Genomic DNA, 20,960 nt, shown 5'->3' with positions numbered 1-20,960 from the left:
CAACCTTCTGTCGCATCTCCTGAGGAGTAGATAGTCAATCTGAGTCTTCGCCACCGAACTTTGGTAAGTAACCAAATGTTCATCCCGCTTCGTAAAACTCGAGTTTGCAATGACTAGATCGAAAGCCTTGGCAAAGTCCAACAGCGCAATGCCCCCTCCGTTCCGCTCTCCGAAACCAAATCCGCCATGCACCTCAGTGTACCCACCTGCAGATAACCCAATATGACCATTGAAATCTCCTCCTATGAATAACCTCTCAGAAGGCGGTATACTACGAACAATCTCATCCAACCCCTCCCAAAATTGCCTTTTAATATCCTCATCCAAGCCTGCTTGTGGTGCGTACGCGCTAACGACATTTAAAGTACCCTCACCCACCACCAACTTTATAGTCATTAGCCTATCATTCACCCGCCTGACCTCTACCACGGACTCCCTAAGATGGCTATCTACCAGGATACCCACTCCATTCTTACCCCTCAGGACACCAGAGTACCACAACTTATACCCATCCACGTTTTTCGCCCTCGATCCGACCCACCTAGTTTCCTGGACACACGCTATATTAATCTTCCTCTTCTGCAGGATTTTCGCCAACTCTATGGATTTACTCGTTAGTGAACCTATGTTCCATGACCCGATTCTCAACCTATATGCTCCCTTGCCCCCTCTACCTACCCTGCTACCCGACCCACCCCCTGAACCCCACCCCACACTCTGCCCCACCCGAGGACATGCCCTTATTCTATCATCCCAGACTGCAGCCACTACACCTACAACAATCTAGAGAAGTCTCGCTAGTGTACAACGTACACAAATCAAACTTGAAGGAAACACGTGGTAGCTAGTATCCTAGTTCAAAGGTTTAACTATTGCGAAGTAAAATAACAGTAATTTAGCTAACACCAAAAGGGAAACAGTAAAACAGGAGGTACCAATTCCCGATAACAAAACCTGTGGCTGATTTGCTGTGCTCGATGTAGTTGTACGCTCCCGCCCACTTGCTGACACTCGCCCAGGTTGCTCTCCTTTGCCAGTGCTCGTGCGCCCAACTTGTCTCCAATACTCCGAGAATTCCTGAAAATACAGAAAATACCACGACCAAAAAACCAGAAGGTTATACAAAAGTCTCAAGTTTTAAAATTAATATCCAGTTCCAAATTCGATTTGTGCCTTTATAAGTTCCTACAATTATTGTGTCTTTTGTGTTCGCCTCCAACACCACGTTTGCGTCCTCATTTGTGCTACCGCAATTATAACTTGATCTTTTTGGCATGAAAATATGAGAAAAGAATTTCATGTTTGAAAAGACAAAAAATGGAAGTTTCTCTTATTTCATGGTTAATGGTATTATGCAATGTGGTTGAGGTATAAGACAGGTATAAATATGATGTGACTTGTCCAAAAATAGAATGGTAAAATCCAGTGCTGTTGCTGGATTTCTTCTTGTAATGTTTGGTAGTGGTAAAATAATTTATAAGTATGATGTCTGCTTGTTTTTTATATAGTCATTTTGATGCTATCAAATTTTTATGTGATCTTTAATTTCCAGTAAAACTGAAGCTTTTTACCTTAAGTTACATTGTCAGATGACTGTAGATCTTCATTAAACTACAATTATAGAGGTGTGTTCATGGTTAAAGGTTGATAGGTATTTTCTGCTGTTTCAGGTGAAGGCTTTTTCAGAAAAGACAGGTGGCCCTCTTTTTGCCGAGGACATTCTGTTTCGGTTGCCTGGATTGAAAGGTGGAAAGCTTTGGAAGGAAGAGCATGATCTGCTGCTGCTACGAGCAGTGTTAAAGTATGTAACTTTTCATCTCTGCTGATCTATATCATGAATTTAGGAACTGTCGAACTAGTTGAATAACTCTGTAGGTCTGGAATTGCACTTTATAAAGAAAGACAAGTATACGAGTTGATCAGATTGCATATACCAGTAGTGAAGAAAGATGCAAAAGTCTGGATTAAATTTAAAGAGATGAAGGCTCTTAAAAGATGATCCTTTGTATTGGTCTCGTACTTAATTGGCTTATTTTCCTTTCATTTATCACAACTACTTGAACCCTTCCTCAAATGCTAGAAAGTAAATATGGTATATCTCACAAATTCACAGTAACATATTAAGATACTGATACCCTTGACTCCAAAAACTTGATTGGAAGAACTTATCCTGCACCTTATAAATGTAAAACTTGTTTAAATGCTCCAAATCTTAGCTTAATAACTGGAAAGAATTTGCTGTGATCAGTTTATGTTTCATGTCATGATTTTTACTGTTTGACATCAAGATTGCCATGATGCATCTTGCATATGTTCTAGACCCAAACTTATAACGATTGCACTGTGTTTCGAGGCCTGGTCTTTCTTATTAATCTGCTTCAGACTGCAATTTTGTGTGTTCACACCATGGAAACCATCATCTCACATTTGCTCCTTGAAATACAAGTTTATGTATTTAGGATCATGTATTTTTCACTGTACATTTCTATTAAGTTCGTCTTAGTTGATTGGTTCATCTCTGGATTTCGGCAACTGGGAGCATAACTGTTAAATCAATAACTGCGGTAGATATTGCCAAGTTCTGCTGATATTGTTTTTATTTTGTTGTGTCTTTCTGGTTGTGTAGGCATGGTTATGGAAGATGGCAGGCAATTGTTGATGATAAGGAGTTGAGGATTCAAGAGATCATCTGTAAAGAGCTCAATCTTCCCTTCATAAATTTACCCGTTCCCGGAGCTTCTCAGCCACAAGTTCCTCCTGCTCCAGGAGCTTCCCAAGCTCAAGTTACTGTTCCTGGAGCTTCTCAAGCAGCAATTGGTGTAAATACAGCTAATGCTGGGCCTGCTGGAGCTGCTGGAAGTCAGGTGAAAGCTACTGGTGATGGGAATGCCTATGGAGCTGACCTTTCACATGGTACAAGCGATCCTTCAAATAGACCACAACCTCACCAAGATCCGTCTTCATTATATCATTTTAGAGAGATGCAGAGAAGACAAGTGGAATTCATAAAGAAAAGGGTGCTGCTTCTTGAAAAGGGCCTTAATGCTGAATATCAGAAAGAAGCCTTTGTAAGTTATCTTATTACAACAACAACAACAACATACCCGGTTTAATCTCACAAATGAGATCTGGGGAGGGTCGTGTGTACGTAGACCTTACCCCTATCTTGTGCAGGTTGAGAGGTTGTTTCCAATAGACCCTTGGCTCAAGGAAAGCAAAATCAGAGTAGTTTAAAAAGAAATATGATAGCTAAAAAGACGTGGAATGAGAAGCATTGATAACAACGATAATAAGAGAGCCAAAGCATAAGAAACATTAGGTTGTAATGGAACTCTAAGACTAATAATAATAGTACTATTGGTATACGTCCGACTACCTACTAACCTTCTACTCTAATTCTCGACTTTCACACCGTTCTATCAAGGGTTATGTCCTTGATAAGCTAATGATGTGCCATATCCTGCCTAATCACCTCTCTCCAATACTTCTTTGGCCTATCCCTACCTCTCCTTAGGCGCACCTTGGTTAATCTCTCATACCTTCTCACTGGGGCATCCGTGCCGCTCCTCTTACGTGCCCAAACCATCTTAGCCTCGCTTCCCGTATTTTCTCACCACGAAGTCCATTCCCACCTTATCCCCACTATCTTCATTCCTAATCTTATCTTTCCTATTATGCCCGTACATCTATCTCAGCATCCTCATATCTGTTACTTTCATCTTCTGGACATGAAAGTTCTTGACTGGCCAACATTTGTCCCATACAATATAGTCGGTCTAACCACCACTCTGTAGAACTTACCTTTAAGTTTTGGTGGCACATTCTTATCACATGGCACTGGATGTGAGCCTCCACTTTATCTATTCCGCTCCAATATGATGTGTGAGATCATCGTCAATCTCCTCATTACCTTGGATTACAAAGTATTCTGTTTTAGTCCGGCTCAACCTGAAACCTTGAGACTCCAGGGTCTGTCTCCAAACCTCCAACATAGCTTTAACTCCACCTCTCGTCTCGTCAATCAGCACTATGTCGTTCGCAAATTACATACATCATGGCACCTTTCCCTGAATGTGATGTGTCAATTCATCCATCGCTAACGCAAATAAAAACGGACTAAGAGCTGATCCCCGGTGTAACCCCATCATGATTGGGAAGTATCCTGAGTCTCCTCCAACTATTGTTACCCGAGTCTTAGCTTCATCATACATGTCCTTAATCGCCCTAGTGTTTGCAACAAGTACACCTCTAGCCTTCAAACATCTCCATAGGACCTTTCTTGGGACTTTGTAGTATGCTTTGTCCAGGTGAATGAACACCATATGCAAGTCCCTCTTCTTCTCCCTATACTGTACCACTAATCTCCTTACAAGATGGATGGCTTATGTGGTCGATCGCCCCGTCATGAATCCGAATTGGTTCTCCAAAAATAGAAACCCACCTTCTCACCCTCATCTTCGCTACCCTCTCCCAAACTTTTATAGTGTGGCTTAGCAACCTGATACTCCCATAGTTGTTGCAATTTTGAATATCACCCTTGTTCCTGTACAGCTGAATCATTGTGCTCCGCTTCCATTCTTCGAGCATATTCTCCGTCCTAAAAATGACATTGAACAACCCAGTTAGCTACTCCAAACCTGTCCTGCCCACGCTCTTCTAAAATTTCACCGGGAAGAGTCTGGCCCGGTCGCCCTTCCCCTACTAATCTTGCGCATAGCCCTCTCAACCTCAACAACCTTTATATGTCTACAATACCCAAAATCTCGTCGGTTCTCTTAGTGCTCCAAATCACCTAGCACAATACTTATGCCCCCTTCTTTGTTCAAGAGTTTGTGGAAGTATGTCTGCCACCTCCGTCGAATGTGTACCTCTTCCACCAATACCATGTCTTCCTCGTCTTTGGTGCACTTTATTTGTCTAGGTCACGAGCTTTCCTCTCTGTTGCCTTGGCTAGCCTGTACAACTTCTTGTCCCTCTCTTACCCCCGAGATCAGCATACATGCGTTCAACTGCACCGTTTTCGCTGTCGTTACAACTAACGTTGCCTCCTTCCTTGCTGTCTTATACCACTCCTTGATCGTCCTTTTCTCCTCTTCGTCTTTGCTTTCCACTAACTTCAAATACACGACCTTCTTGGCGTCCACTTTCCCTTGGACATCTCCGTTCCACCACCAGAGTAATCCTTCGAGACCTCCAACACCGCTCTAGCCGCGTCCCTAATGCAATCCGCCATCATGGTCCACATACTACTCGCATCCCCACTACCTCTCCAAGCCCTTTTTGCTATCAACTCCTCCCCCAACTCCTGAGATTTTTCTTTTGTCAAGGCTCCCCACTTGATTTTAAGTTGACCATACACATCCCTCTTCTTCCACTTTCTCTTATTCTCCAGGCCCATTACCAAGAGCTTATGTTGTATCATAAGATTCTGACTCGGGGTAACCTTGCAGTCCATGCATAAACCTTTATCACACTTCCTAAGAAGTGTGTAATCAATTGGGTCTTGGTCACTGTACTCTGGAAGGTGACCGGGTGCTCCTGCTTCTGAAAACTCGAGTTAGCTATCACCAAATCAAAAACTTTAGCGAAATCCAACAACGAAGTTCCTCCTTCCTTTCTATCCTCAAAACTGAAACTGCCATGCACATCGTCATAACCCTTCTCGATGTGATGCTGGATTGCATGTGATATAATTATGAAATTCGTCAATCTATGCCTCAGCTTAAACAAGTTGGGTTTGCTGTATGAATCCTCACTTCTTCATTATGCTCAACTCATGTCATCATCGTACCTTAATATATTTTAATATATGTAAATAATAATAGATAATACCAATAATGTTAGAAGTTATCTAACAAGTCTAAAACGTATTCCCAACTAGTAGATATCGCCTATATGGATTTTTTTCTTCCATCGTGCCCTATCTTTAAGTAAGTCTGCATTGATTCCAAGCATTTGTAGGTATATCGAGACAATTTCCCTTGACCCCTTTTTAACAATTGCACTATTATAGTTCTACACCTAATGACCGATGCATCTGTAGGTTGACGCATGACATGAACAAACCATCTCTGGCGACCTTATCTTTTTATCCTCAGTGTGCTACTTGCATCTTCTGGCGAATGTGGTCATTGTTAGTCTTATTTAATCTTGTATAGCCGTGCATCCATCTTAGCATCCTCATCTCTGCAACACTCAACTTGTGGATATATTGGATTTAGTGGCCAAGCATTTACTACCCTAGAACATTGTCTGGCTTATAGTTGTTATGTAGACTTTACTTTCACTTTGGTCAGTATCCTTCTATCATATAACATTCTGGTAGCACTTCACTATTTCAGCCATGCAGTTTTAACTTTGTGAGTAACATATGTATCTGTCATTCCATTCTATTGAAAGCCTAGATATCTAAATTATTTTCATTTTGGCACAACAATCCCGTTTAGTCTTCAACTTCACTCTTCTCATGCTGACTAAATTTGTTGGGTATGTATTATGTCTTACTTTTACTTATCCTAAAACTTACTCAATAAAGTGTTTCTCCATAGTTTAAACTTTTGCTTCACGCCCTCTCTGGTTCTGTCATATCATCAGTAAATAGCATACATCATGGGACCTTATCTTGTATTATGTAGGCTAGCTCATTCATAATTGGGGTAAACTAGTAGGGGCTCAATGCCGATCCCTGGGTATAGACCCACTGTCGTGGAAAACTCCTTTATAAAATCTCCTACTACTGTTCTCACTCTAGTGACGGCTCCTTCATACATGTCCTTTCAGTATATGTCAAATCAGATTAGAGAGCTAATTCAAGTAATTTCACATATACTAGCTGTTTTATGTTCTCTGAGATTCATAGTACTATGTGCCTGGTTTGGCAGGTTAGCTCATGAATGGAACGACATGTTCTCACTAGTATAGAACTTTGTGGGTTCCCAACTATTTATAAGGATAGATTTTCTCCTCTATAATCAATCAAGCCTTGAGAATTTGACCCGTTCTCTTGAGAAAGAACTGTTGGATATGTTTGAAACTCAGTACAATTCTTGGACTTGCTTAATTGGTTCAAATTCTCTCAGTGAACCAGTTTTTGAAATCTAGGTCACCAGGTGTGGCAGCTCCATTGGTTACTTCTGTGGAGAGCTACACTTGTAATGTGGTATACTGATCCTTACATGTTTCCTCTAGGGTGATGAAAATTCTCATGAACTGCCTAATGAAGAGATGGTGTGTGATACCAAGGCTGCGGATGAACCAAATCGAAATGTTGATGAAACCAATACTGAATTGATTGATCATTTCCCCATACTTGTAGCAATTTGTAAGTAGAGACATTTACCCTCCTCGAGTTTTCTATAGTGTGTCATGTAGTAAAGGCACTGACCTAGCATCTAATCATGCACTTCTTTGAATGCAGCTCCACAGGGAATATCTCAAGTTGCTTGTGATCGTAAACCAGATCGTTTAGGTGTTGCAGAGCTTTATAACAAGGTGAATATTTCACTGCCAAACATACTTCGACTTCATCTTATGCACAATTTGACAAACTTGCCAGTACAAAGACGATAAAACCGCATATTTCTCAGCAAGTATTCTAATGATGATACTTATATGTTTTTTTGTCTGTTCTGCAGATGTGCCAGGTACTCTCCGGAGATGTCCAAGATTCATTAAATGTGAGTCACCCTAGTATGAGAAAGAACATTCTTCCATTGGAAGCGATTTGTCAACAGATGAACCAAATTCTTTCTTCATCACATCAAAATACTCCGAATTTCAAGAGGGAACTGGTTCAAGAATATAGGGATTCTGAGGCTAGTAAATCCAGTATTCCAGTCCTATCATCTCAAGTAGATAATAGGGTATCCAAGAGTGCTAGCAATTGTACAGTAGCAAGCATGGCTGAGAGCAACGAGCACCACAACATTTCTCCTGCAGAAGTTCCAGAGACTAGACCTAGTGGTTTATCAACTGGAGAAGCTGATATAGAGATGGTGGATAATAGTGACATTTCCGCCACCAATATTGACAGAAAAGAAAATTAGGTTCTGAGGCTATTCGTATAGATGATGATTAAAAGTGAATCTATGTATGTACTTTTGTCTGCTAGCTGCTATAAACAACTTATAAAAAATGACGGTGACATTTTTCTTTCTCCAAGTTGATAAACACTGTTGAAGGAGGAGCCTCTGTGTTGTACTCTATTCTCCCTAATATCCCATGTTTTGATGGACATATTATAAAATGAGAATCAGCATAGTCAAACTTCAGCGTTCTAGTCTTCTCACAGGTTCTACCGAGTCATTCTCCGTATTATTGCAGTTGAATGAAACTTCATGGTTTTCAAAGAATTTGGCTGTGTATTCTTGAAATGAAGTCTATTTCTTCAGATTAATCTGATGAAATCTATTAGTTAGTCATGTAGCTTCCCATCTTCATCGCGGACATGACATGTTGTGCTTCACCAAAATAGGGGAAAGGGGAAACTCTCTAGGCGAAGTTGCGGATGCCTCTTATTCTACTTGCTGTATTGACTTCCTTTTGTTATAGTAGTAAACTTTGGGGATTTACTATGATAATACTACTTTGATATTTTTTTTCCTTTAACTATGATTATTTAAAAATATTTGCAACACTACAGCAGTCGGCTATGAGAGAGCTACTTTTTTATCATTCTTTTTTAAAAAGAAATTGCTCTTTGAGACCCACGGGTGCTAGATAACACTTTAAAATGTGATACTTTGTATTGTATCTCGAGGGTTACAAGGTCTTTTAGAGACTATTATATGAACTTTGTTAAATTATCTTGGATTATCTTTGGTCTATGAGAAATTGAGCTACTATTAATGAATTATAAGATAGGGTTTTTTCTCAAAATTTAAAGCAAATGGAGTAAAGGAGTTGCTATATTGTCCATGTCAAGAACGGGCGAGACACCAGATGAGTCCATGAAGTTCGAAAGTGATCAGTTAGTTTTGTTCACCAAAATATATCATGAAGATTGATAAATGTAAGAGACCAACCATAGATGTAATTATATGCAAGCAATGAGTTAGGTGGCCAAGATTGATTGGTCTTGTACAAGTAAATCATTCTTGTGAAGCAACATACACGTATTCATCATCGCTTTGTTAATTATTGATAATCATTGAACATGCATATTGAACTGTCCTTATTCTTCACGAATGGAACAAGGGCATCCTATGGTGAAAGTGAAACACTAAATCTGAACCCTTATCAAGCAAGTCTTTTATCTATTCCTTTCAATTCTCTCAACTTCATTGAAGCCATACGATACGGAAAAACAGAAATAAGTTGTGATACATAGATCAAAATAAAATTCAATCTCCCGCATGTGAAGCCGTCATTTGGGAACGTACACATGCATCGGGTTACTCACATATGACTCAAAACACTATCGAGAGCTCGAGTGTTATAGACTATACTATAAGCAGTAAGCCCCATACAACCCTTACTGATCATTCTCTAACCCCTCATGAAAAAATATGATATATGTTGCTCTTAGGCACAACTGTCATACCCTTTAACTCAAATACAAATCCCCTGTAATTTCAAACTTCACAACCTGGGCGTACGTGGTGGTTAAATGTTGCATGGCATGCACGCACCGATCAAGCAATATACATATAGATTGTTCCTCATTATATTATCGATAAACAGGATAAACAACTATATATAGACTCCTGCTCCAGAATAAAAATTGATCATAAAAATAATCTCAAGGCCCTTAACAATGTTATCCCATCGATGATATGCCTCTCTCTGTCTCTTTGTATTTATTGATCAACAGTTGCTTGTCTACCGTCCTTATATGTATGACTCTCATAGTATTGTTGTCGTAGCTTGCAGTTGTGCTAGGGTTTTTACTGACTCTAAATATCACTTTTCGCTGTAGAAGTACTCAGTTAAGACTGAACAATTGACTGTGATTTTAGCTGTCCCACGGCTAAATCTCCAACTACAGGATGAAAGTTTGAAGCGAAGCATCTTGAACTTAAACCTATACTAGTTGGATTTTGCGATCTTGTTCGTTGTACAACCCTTGTCGACTCTTACAATTGATGCTCGTATCTGAGCTGGAATCGAAATTTGTACTTGAATCATCGGCATGCTCCTATATAAAAGGGATGAGTTAGGTACCATCGCGACTTGGTCAGATTTGAGTTATGACAAGTTATAAAAGGGATGAGTTAGGTACCATCATGACTTGGTCAGATTTGGGTTATGACAGGTCTGTATCAGAGCTCTAGGTTCATAGGTTCTACAAGTCATGTCTAGTTGAGTCTTACGGATCCATATTATAACGTCCATACTTATCTTCGAGAGGCTACATGACATCTAGAAAAATTCTCTTTCTTTCTTTCTTTCTTTCCTAATTGTGCAGCTTTGTTTCAGCTTAAAGTGTAAATCTTCGATTTTGTTCTACTCGTTCGTACGGGATGTTGTGAACTTGATATTAGTGGGGCACTAGCAGCTTGTAATAACGTCGCAGATGCGGTACCAGATGCTTTCTTATGTAGGCCATTCTAAAAGACTTGTGTCCAGGTATGGACCGCAGTTTTGGCTCGGGGGACTCAGGTAAGTGAGCAAATAATTTTGAACTCTTTTGTCTCGTAATGTCTTTAGAAGTGGGAGTGATGACACAGTGAGTGGTAAGATCGTTATGTTTTTCGTTGTTCGTTGCTCTAGAAATAAGTGGATGCTTCTACAACGTACCTTGAAATAAAATGGAGAAGTTGTTTCCAACATAAAATGGGGAGTTAACGACGCACCTTTGTAATAGTACATGTTATATGTCTGACTAAAAACGTATGATTTTATTAAAAAAATCTCTTAATCTCTCCGGTAGTCCGATAAGGATATTATTTATTCTATCTTCTATACGAGATAGCGAATTCTACCATTTTGGTATAAAATTTATCCCATCACTAAGCAACTAATCTACCCTTTAGAATTTTAAATTAAGCTCTGTTATCAATAACTTTACAATTGGTTTTCCACCTATTTTATTAGGTTCTTCGGTTATTTTAACCTACCACGATTTTTCATCCATAAACTACTTATTGATGAAATATAATATAGTATAAAATAAAGTGCAAATGTCAAATGTAAGGGGTAAAGAGTGAGCAACCTGTTGCGTTGACAAAATTGTGAGACTGCGGAAGTAACTTTTTCTCGGTTCAGACGACTCTCTCTCTCTCTCTCTCTCTCTCTCTCTCTCTACGGAATTCAGTTTCCTCTTTTTCTTCTTCTCTCACAATTAAAATTCGGCAATATCATAGAATCTCTATTTCCCGCAATTCTTCATCCTTTTTTTGTTACTCGCTTTCTCATGGATCCTCCTACCTCTTGGGACTCCTTGCGAAAGCAGGTATTTTTTCCCATCATTATGAATTATGCCTATATTTGTCGATGTATATACATGAATTGGGTTGATGAAATTGGATTCATTTTATTTGATTTCTTAATTTTTGAATATTATTAGTGAATTCTGAAGCTGAAATGAATAAGCTTTTCTTTTGTTATTGGTATCATGCTTATACGATAGTATTTCATTAGTCCGTAATTTCTATAAGGATGTTTAGGTTTCTGCGATTTGCATAAGTTTTTGCCATAAAAGAGTTATCTATGCAAGTAAAGGAACAGTAAATTCATAGACTTATTGCAATTCCCTTTTTCCTCAAATCTGAAACTTAAAAGTACGTGCACGAGATATCCTTAGGCAAGTGAAAAATATAGTCTCCAATAAGATACAAGCTTTTACAAAGCGTATCTAATCCCTTATATTTAATCAGCTGAAGGAAAATGTTAAGATACTGTTTGACTGTTGTCTAGCTCTTGTTATGCAAAGTTGTTTTCTTTATATTTGTTCATTTGATTGCTTTTGCGAGCTCAAGTATAACTGGTCCAATATCTCTTTGAGGCTTTATATCTTGAGTTCTTGACCAGATGAGGTCTAACGATCTTAGTTTATATATCCTTGGAGCCGTGACTTGAGTTCTTGACCAGATAAGGCTTAAGGGTTGCATATTGGTTATGGATATTATGTGGAACATGTTTGGTATTGAACGGGTAATGCAAGTTCCGTAAAAGGAATCCTATTAGAGAAGATCAGAAGGAAGAGTCAGAGAATTAGAGCTTGGAAGTAACTCCTCTTACACTTATGTGGACCATATAGAAGGTCAAAGGAATGGTATTAGAATGAAAGTTCAGAAGGTAGTGACAGAGAAGTAGAGCTTGGAAATTAATGCTTATGTGGACCATATAGAAGGAGAGAAGTAGGAGAAGGTAGTGGAAGGTTTTTTGGTACAAATTAGACTTGATCGAAACAGACAGTTGTTTCACTGGAACATATTTGCTTTGTTAGATACTTGGAGCGCCTAAGCTATATTTGTTAGATCCCCTACTTTATCTTATATATCATGTATGTGGGATTTTTCTTTTTGATCAATAAATTACAACTTTCGCCAAATGTAAAGGCTTACATATGAAAGGTCGAACTTGCTTTTGGAGGTTAAGAGGCTAGAAAAGAGGCTCAAGGATAGTGTCTGGGAGGGCGGCTTTTTGTTCACTATATAAAAGTGACTAAGAGCCAAAATCACTTGAAGAAACATGAGCATAGTTACTTTTTAACTTCCTGCGGACTACAACTGATATTTTCTTTTGGCTTTGGGGGGTGGGGGTGGGGGTGTGTGTGCTAATTTTCTTTGTGTTGATGTTACTATAGCACTCTCTGGGTATTCAAATTGTACTAGCTTGTAATGGTCACAGTCTCTTCGGTGATGATAGTGGTAAATGAAGGAGGTTGGGAAAGCATTTTTCTTGCTTGCGCTTAACTCTTAAAGAATGTTGCTTTTTCTTAAACTTGTGATGGAAAAGAGCTTCTTTAGACGATTTGGAGGCCGGTGAGAATAATGTCAAGTGGGTTGTGTGTGAAGGGGGTCTTTTTGGTTGGGCGTCTTTGCTTTAGCTTGATCGAGCTAATGTTCGCTGAAAATAATTTATTCAATCTATGAAAATATTTCTTGGAATTGCAACTTTAGTTACATTTCTTTCCGTTGTCTTTTCTTCCTTATTGATGGTTCTTACTACCAGGCACGGATGCTTGAAGCACAACTGGATGAGCAAATGCATTTGTATCGTAAAGTTGTTTCAACAAAAATTGACAGTGCAAATGATAATGATCTTGAATCCAGTATAAATCAACTACTCAAGCAGCTTCAACAAGTAAATTCACAAATGCAAGCTTGGGTTTCCTCTGGAGGATCTGAGATCTTTTCTCATACGTTGACTCGCCATCAAGAAATTCTTCAGGATCTTTTTCAGGTACTTGAAATTCGTTTTCAATGTTTTCATTGTAATCTGTTATCATCATAGTACTACAATGACAAAGCATGGAAATTTTCTTCTAACAGAATCATGCCAAGCAAAGTATTATTACTCATTTGTGGAGTTCTAAGATGAATATAACATAGAGAAGTAGCAGAGACTCACATGTACTGGAGCTAATCATCTACCTTTTTATTCTCTTTGCATCTTCTTGATGCCTATTAATGAATTCCCCTTACTTCATCAAAATAAATATAACATCAAGAAGTGAGGTCATTCGTAGGAGGCCTCTGTTTCATTTTTATTATGCTTATCAAGTGAGTCTGTTGAAGACCAAATCACATTAGCAGCTTCCCACTTGCTATTTGCAGCCGGCACTTGTGCTTATTATGTGAAGGTGAATAACTGGAACATTCGAAAACGGTTCTACTATGGTTCCAGTCTGTGTCAGGGCTACAAATCAACTTTACCTACTGAGACATTACTATGCCAGCTGGTCTTTTGACTTAAGTCAAAGCATCGCTTCCCTTCATAGCAGTACAAGGACATTTGCACAGTGTTCTGCCATACTTCATATAATATCAGGATACGAATCAACATTATTATAATTCTATAACCAAGATTTCATAAACTTTCGATCTATTACTAACTTTAAACTTACTTTGTAGTTTGTACAACTTCACCGTCCTTATAAAAAACTATAACTTTTATCAACTGATGGAAAAAGCTTGTTATTCTGTTAATTAAGGGTTCAATAAACAAGCGAAAACCTAAGATTCTTGTGATTCAATATAAAATGGCGCTTCCTCAACTTTATAATTGAATTCTGTCATGTGAGATCGCAACCTTGCACTGAGAATCAATGAAATGTCTTATCTAATCTCGTATATTGTGACTTGTAATTCTATGTCAACGGGTCAACACATTATTGTTTTTCCTTTCACATGGGATTCTTAAACAATCAAATATATGGTTACAGTCATTTTATTTGGTAGCAGATATCTAGTAGCATAACTTGCTATAATTCTTACTTAAGAAGTTGTTTATACTACTAAAGAGAGCTACAATTCCTGTTGGATTATAGGAGTTTAATCAGCTTCGTTCAAGTTACAGAGCTAAGAAAGAGCATGCTTCACTGCTTGAAGATTTTAGGGAATTCGATCGGACTAGATTAGATCTGGAAGATGGCAATGGGTCATATGATCAAGCACTCCTTAATGAGCGTGCTTCCCTTCATCGGAGTACTGGGCAGGTATATCTTTGTAGTAAATTGCTTTTCTTGTTATACTATGAGGAATGAAATATCTTAGATATTTTCATGATGTTGAACACAAGTGAACAAACATAGTTTTTCAATGTGAGCGGAATTCATTGGCTCTTTCAGACTTGTGAGGAAACTAGAAAGTTCCACCACTAGTTATGAAGTTGAATATGTCTTTCCAGAGTTAAGTTCCAAACAGTTAAACTGCCTTGAAATTACTTTTACATGTTGCTTCTGTCGCAATGTGGATCTCCTGTTTTATTCAAATATGATTGTATGGTAACAGTCTTGGGTATGAATATATATTCTATGGAAAGAAGAACTTGAACTTGTGGAGAATTAGGGGTCGTTTGGTAGTATGCATTAGAGAAAATAATGCATGCATTAGCTTTTGGTATTACTAATCCTTTGTTTCGTACACTTTTTCAACCTATGTATTAGTAATGCGAGTATTAGTTATACAACATATTTGGTATTATCCTATTTATAACTAATACATAGCAAACCATGGTATTAGCAATACTAAGGCTATTAATGCATGCATTAGCATAGTTAAAGCTAAAATTGTCCTTAAAGTCCCTTAAAGTTAAAGAATATGGGGGGCATTTTTGTAAACAACTAATTTTCCTAAAAATTGTGCAATGCATTTTAATTTTTAACACACCACACCAAATAGTGAATAAGAAATAATCCTTGCATTATTAATCCATGCATTTCTAATCCCTGCATTACTAATACACCTTATTCAACATTATTCTTATACACCCTACCTAACGAGCCGTTAGTCACATAATTGATTTAAGAGTAAATTATTCTAAAAACCTTTGTTATATGACTCAATTGCAGATACACCCCTTGGTATTTTAAAATCAAACACTTACACCCTTTATATAATCGAAATTCTACACAAATATAACAATGGTATCCCCATTTTTGCCTCTCTCCCCTTCCAGGGTAGGGATAAGGCTGCGTACATCTTACCTTCCCTACACCCCACTTGTGGGAAATCACTAGGTTTGTTGTTGTTGTTGGTATCCCCATTTTTAAAATCAAACATTTAAACCCTTAATACAAAGGGACGCTCATCTAACCAAGTATATTGAGAAGAAATTGACCGAAACAATAAAAATAAACTGAAATAAAATTGGAAATTTCATATACTAAATGGAGTATAATCATTTTAAAAAAAACATAGCTTACATGCTCAAGTGCAAGAAAGTTATTACTTGTGATTTATATATCTCATTAAGTAATTTGGTCATTTTCTGTTTGAGAGTTTTAGAAGATTCATGTTTCAAAAAAATGTTTAATCAAAGGCGTGAATAAAATTTTTCAAACGGAAATGTTTGTTCTCTTTCTCAAATATCATAAGATTAAACAAGTAGGAACTTTCTGTTTGTAGTTTAATCTGTCTTTTAGTTATTCTATTTTAATATACTTATTTCCGAATATACCTCCTGTTTTCAAAGGTAAACACTTAACCTCCTTGTAAATTGAGAATGTTATTCAAGCTAATATTTGGGTAGGATTTCCATTGCATAAAAGGGTTAAGTGTATGATTTTGAACTGCAACGGGTGTATCTGCAACTGAGTCATATTACAAGGGTGTCTTGTGTAATTTATCCTTGATTTAACGATCTTGATCTGGATAGGGAGGGTAAAATGGACGTTGCAGTAAGCAATATGCTATTGTGTCCTTAATTACTGTTTGTGTTCCATATTGGCTAAGGGTATAGACTCCTTTTCAAAAAAATAAATATTGGTTAAGGTTATAGACTGTAGTCTCCTTATATGGTCTTGGACACAGTTGTCAAAAAATGGTCTTGGTCTTGGACAATCCCCAATCCTCACTGCAAAATGAGCTAAACTTTTGAGGTTAAGTTACGCTCAATGTCTATCTTTCTTAACATGTATCAAAGTCAGATTTATCCCTGATGTTAGGTTACCAAATGTTAGGCTCCCAAATAATGTTATCCACGCTCCAGTTATCCAACCACGAGTATGCGGGGAAATGTTAGTCACTCATTGGTTGAGGATGAGTTGTAATCTTTTTATATCGTCTTGAACAATCCTTACCTCGTGCGCTAGCATTTTGGGGTTGAGTTAAGTTTAAAGTCTATCTTAACAGATACAAAATCTTGCAACAAAATGGTTAGATGAATTTTTGAGTGAAAATTAGTTGAGGAAAAGTTGAAATGAAGAAATAAAAAGAAGAGTAAACCTCTTCCTCTGGTCATACAACTTCCAAGTTTGGACCTGTATTTCTGAGTACTTGCTTTATGGGGTTTTCATTATGTCGTTACCTTGTAGCTACGCATATTTTTGTGATTAAATGTTGACTTATTCTGGTATAGATTGATGGTGTAATTTCTCATGCTCAAGAAACCATGAAGGGACTTGTGTTTCAACGATCAACATTTGGTGGCATCAATTCAAAACTCAGCAATGTCACCAGTCGCCTTCCAACTGTAAGGAAACTCTTTTCAAGATTCAACATTTATGCATTTCATTAACATCAAGATTGATTTAGCGAAGTTAAAGTTCTCATTCTTTTGATAGAAAATTCTGTTGAGGTCTTAAATATCTTATGTCTCGTCCACGTAAAACTACGATGAAAGTAATTCTTGCTACAGTAGTATCGTGTAAGCCACCCATTGAGCGGTATTGTTAATATATTTGGATTTGTTGCAGGTGAGATTGTTCTCATGTATTCTTTGCTTTAATCTAATTTGTTGACACACAATTTTGCAGGTCAATCATATTCTTTCAACAATAAAGAAGAAAAAATCAATGGACACAATCATTCTTTCATTAGTTGCCTCTGTATGCTTGTTTCTCATTTTGATTTACTGGTTGACGAGATGAATCAGGTATTATGCTGGTCTTTTTGATAGAGTCGGATGAGCACTGTCATTTTTTTTTTTTTTTTAAAAAAAGACAGCCCGGTGTACTAAGCTCTATACGAGGGGTCCGGAAAAGGGACGGACCACAAGGGTCTAACACAGCCTTATCCTGCATTTCTGCAAGAGGCTGTTTTCGCGACTCGGATGAGCATGGTCTTTGCTCATTTTTATTGTTTGTATATTACGCACCAGAGTATTATTTTTGTAATTTTTCATTCTTATACATTTAAGATGGTTTATTGAATTCTATTATCAAGCACCCGATTTTCTCAAATACAGCTTATCAATGCTAATTCCGGAGAATTATTGATTTGTAGGAATGAATATGATTCAGTTTTGACTGTCTTTGTTTTCTCTTTTTAATACTCTTTGCTCCAATTTATCTTGCACATTTACCATCTTGCGTTAAAATAGTAGGAGCTAGCCAGTTTTCGGACTGGTAATTGAAAAATAGCCACTATTTTTTCCAGTATAATATACTGGAGATTGGAGCACCTGTGTATTGACTTCCAGCATATTATACTGGAATTCCAGTACATGGAAAATTCCAACATAATATATTGGAGATTGGAGCACCTGTATATGAACTTCGAGCATATTATGTTGGAACTCCAGCATATTATGAAATTCCAGCATGTTATGCTGGAAGTTCACTTGTAAAAAATTCGAACTCCATGCTAGAATATTTTTCGGATTTTGAACAGTGTTTTTGTTCAGATTTATCTTTACATGAAAAGTAGCTGAATTTCGTTTACTTTTGAAAGTGTGGCTATTTTTCAATTACCACTTCTAAATCTAGCTATTTTTTAATTTCACCCATCGTGCGTGCACTAATCTATTAGTGGCTATATAGAGTTTGTTTGACTTAACTTATTGACGGTAGTTAATACTATATTAAAAGCACGAAGGCCCTTAGCGAAATGTCGTTCGCCTTTTTTTTACCCTTTTTAAAATAGAGTTCACATTAGACAAAATAGTCATTTGATTATTTATTTAATATTTAAAAATAGTCATTTAATTAATTTCCTACTATTTAGGAACAATTATTTAATTACTCTTTTAATACTTATAATAATATTGACACACATACTAGGAAATATTTTCGTTCTCTATCCAATAGGAAGTTTTCGTCCAACTCCATATTTAGGAGTATTATCAAAATTTTCTTTCTAATTTAGGAGATCTTTTTTAGATAATAAAAATTTGTCCAATTTACACACAATAGAAAGGTTTCAGTTTTCCTTTAGTTAATAAAATTTTAACTAATTCACATACTTGGAAACTTTTGATACTTTCAACTATATTTAAATTTAGGAGTATTAAAATTTCAAACTTGGAAAGTTGTTAAGTTTTGACTAATTCATGCACACACTAGGAATGTTTTGATATAAATTTTTGACATTGAATTTTTTATAACTATATTAGATGAGGACGAACTCTTTGAGAACTTATTAGAGTCTTTTTTCTAATAAAAGTTTCACCCAATTTTATATACGCATGTAATTCTATAAAAGAAGTTACAATTTCACCTTTTCATCATCATAATTTTGCCTTATTCGAGCAACAACTACAAAATTAAGGGTTTCGGGTTCTCTTTCTTTGAGCAATTTTTTTATTAGCAGTTGAATTTTGCATTCATGTATTTGTATTAGCAGTTGAATTTTGCATGCACGTGTTTAACCAATACATCTTATTTTGATGTTCTGGATTGTAAAGCTTGGTTGAATAGAATCCTTTTTGTATTAGACTGTATGCTTTAACCTTTAGTCAAGTTATATTTCTCTACTATTTTTTCGTGCTCTTATTGGACCTTTTTTTTCGTTTTTAGCTGCTCTTAATAGTTCTTATATTGGACAAAACTGTATTAAATTATTTTTCTTAAAATTTTAAGATTTTGCAATTAACTAAAATTTTAATTATAATTTTTTTTATTTGAACTATGTAGGAAGTCCTAATATTTAATACTCTAAGATCAATTAAGATTTGACCTTATGAAAATTTAAAAATAATTTATTCATTGGAACTAAAATTCCTAAAACTAGTGAACTTGAAATGTAGAAGCTGATCCTACGCTTTCTTCAATTAAATCACTAAAATGCTCTTAAAGCGTATTACACTAAGAAAGAGTTGATTATCGCAAGATTTTTAATTCCAAATTGATTCAAACACAAATACAAGTGTATATGAGCTGAAAAACCATATGTGAGGGCGACCAACTGATTTTAAATCATAAGCATTTTTTTTTGTGTTTAGTACACCCATAGAAGACAAAAAGTGCCTATTCACATGGTGTAATATAAAATGGCATGGAGTAGTTGCCCGTAGCAGTATAAAATACAACCAAAAAAATCGCGTTTTTTGTTGCGAAAAAATTGAATTTCCTTTTTCTCTATCAGTCATAAATGGGGTTGATTAACTTGTGACTTTACTTTATTTTGACTTATAAGTAAGTTTGATGTTTACTAAACACATAAAATAAGCTAAAAGTTGCATATGTTAAAGGGAATCTTACGTAAATGTCCCAAATAATTCTCAATTTACCAACCTTTACCATTAATTATAGATTTACCAAAATTAGCCAAGTACATATAAAAATTAAAAATCCAAATAAATAAGGTTATTTTTCTCCAAGAATTACACGCAAAGATTTCATTCCATATTTTTAAGCATGATCAACAACATTAGATACAAGACGGAAAGGAAATTTCATGGATGAGGTAGCAAATAAGATGATAAAATACAAACAAAAAAAATATACAAGATTCCAAAAATCTAAGAAAAAAAAAAGAACATTTTCAATGGGTATGATTGAAATTCATTGAAAACATATAGATGAGTTAATATACAAAATTTGAGGAGGATTGGAGGTGATTTGGACTAATTTGGTATCAAAATTCGTAGTTAAAATCGAGTTCAAAAATTTCTTGTGCGACACATGTATCAAACATGTATCTCACACACAGGTATGCATGTGATACACGTTTGATACAATGATACATATGGGATACACAAATGATACACACTATTTTTTTTCATGTTCATCTTTTACTTCGAATTTTCAATTCTATCCACCTCAAAGCTTCACCAAATCATCCCAAAACTGAGATTCAAGTTCCTTAAGATGTACCCAATCTATTCTAATAACACTCACTCAAAAGAAAGCAAAAATTTGATCCTTTTTGGCTACAAATAGTTAATTAGCTAATATTAGTAATATTTAGCTAAAATTAGTAATATATTATGACTTGGCCAATTTTTATAATAAGCTATTAAAAATGAACGTAGTTGGTAGTTTCCCATGTGATAGTAATAGCCCAATTTAAAGTGCAAACGCTAGGTAGCAATACGAAAAAATACAAGAAAAGAATATAAAATAAATTCCAATCTTGTTATTTGGTTGAAAAACAGCTTTAAGTACAATATATTTGTCAATCAATTAATTTTTT

General features: G+C 36.4%; 2 protein-coding genes across 3 annotated transcripts in view; both read left to right on the top strand.

Annotated features, from left to right (window-relative positions):
- The window catches only part of LOC104246334 (CHD3-type chromatin-remodeling factor PICKLE-like), a 59,460-nt gene extending 51,182 nt beyond the window's left edge, over positions 1-8,278 (top strand). For both annotated transcript variants that reach the window (XM_009802142.2, XM_009802141.2), the window contains exons 27-31: positions 1,671-1,801; positions 2,627-3,068; positions 7,189-7,321; positions 7,418-7,491; positions 7,635-8,278. In XM_009802142.2, coding sequence (XP_009800444.1) covers positions 1,671-1,801; positions 2,627-3,068; positions 7,189-7,321; positions 7,418-7,491; positions 7,635-8,045 — 1,191 coding nt within the window. In that variant the 3' untranslated portion in view covers positions 8,046-8,278. The remainder of the gene's footprint in view (positions 1-1,670; positions 1,802-2,626; positions 3,069-7,188; positions 7,322-7,417; positions 7,492-7,634) is intronic.
- A 2,890-nt stretch (positions 8,279-11,168) lies between these two features.
- On the top strand, positions 11,169-17,859 carry LOC104246333 (Golgi SNAP receptor complex member 1-1-like). Its single transcript, XM_009802140.2, has 5 exons — positions 11,169-11,392; positions 13,117-13,347; positions 14,435-14,602; positions 16,966-17,079; positions 17,363-17,859. Exons 1-5 carry the CDS (start codon positions 11,354-11,356, stop codon positions 17,474-17,476), a joined length of 666 nt encoding a protein of 221 aa, XP_009800442.1. The 5' UTR covers positions 11,169-11,353; the 3' UTR covers positions 17,477-17,859.
- Positions 17,860-20,960: the final 3,101 nt, after the last annotated feature.

Source organism: Nicotiana sylvestris, chromosome 8 (genome assembly GCF_000393655.2).
Source record: "Nicotiana sylvestris chromosome 8, ASM39365v2, whole genome shotgun sequence".
Classification (NCBI taxonomy): Eukaryota; Viridiplantae; Streptophyta; class Magnoliopsida; order Solanales; family Solanaceae; genus Nicotiana; species Nicotiana sylvestris.
Note: the sequence above shows the minus strand (reverse complement) of the source record. Positions and strands in the feature narration are given on the sequence as shown.

What these genes read in the sequence shown, in the direction of transcription:
- LOC104246333 (XM_009802140.2), top strand. Translation starts at nt 11,354, where the DNA reads ATGGATCCTCCTACCTCTTGGGACTCCTTGCGAAAGCAG. An exon ending in TTCTTCAGGATCTTTTTCAG is followed by an intron (nt 13,348 to 14,434) that starts GTACTTGAAATT and finishes GTTGGATTATAG; the next exon opens with GAGTTTAATCAGCTTCGTTC. An exon ending in TCACCAGTCGCCTTCCAACT is followed by an intron (nt 17,080 to 17,362) that starts GTAAGGAAACTC and finishes ACAATTTTGCAG; the next exon opens with GTCAATCATATTCTTTCAAC.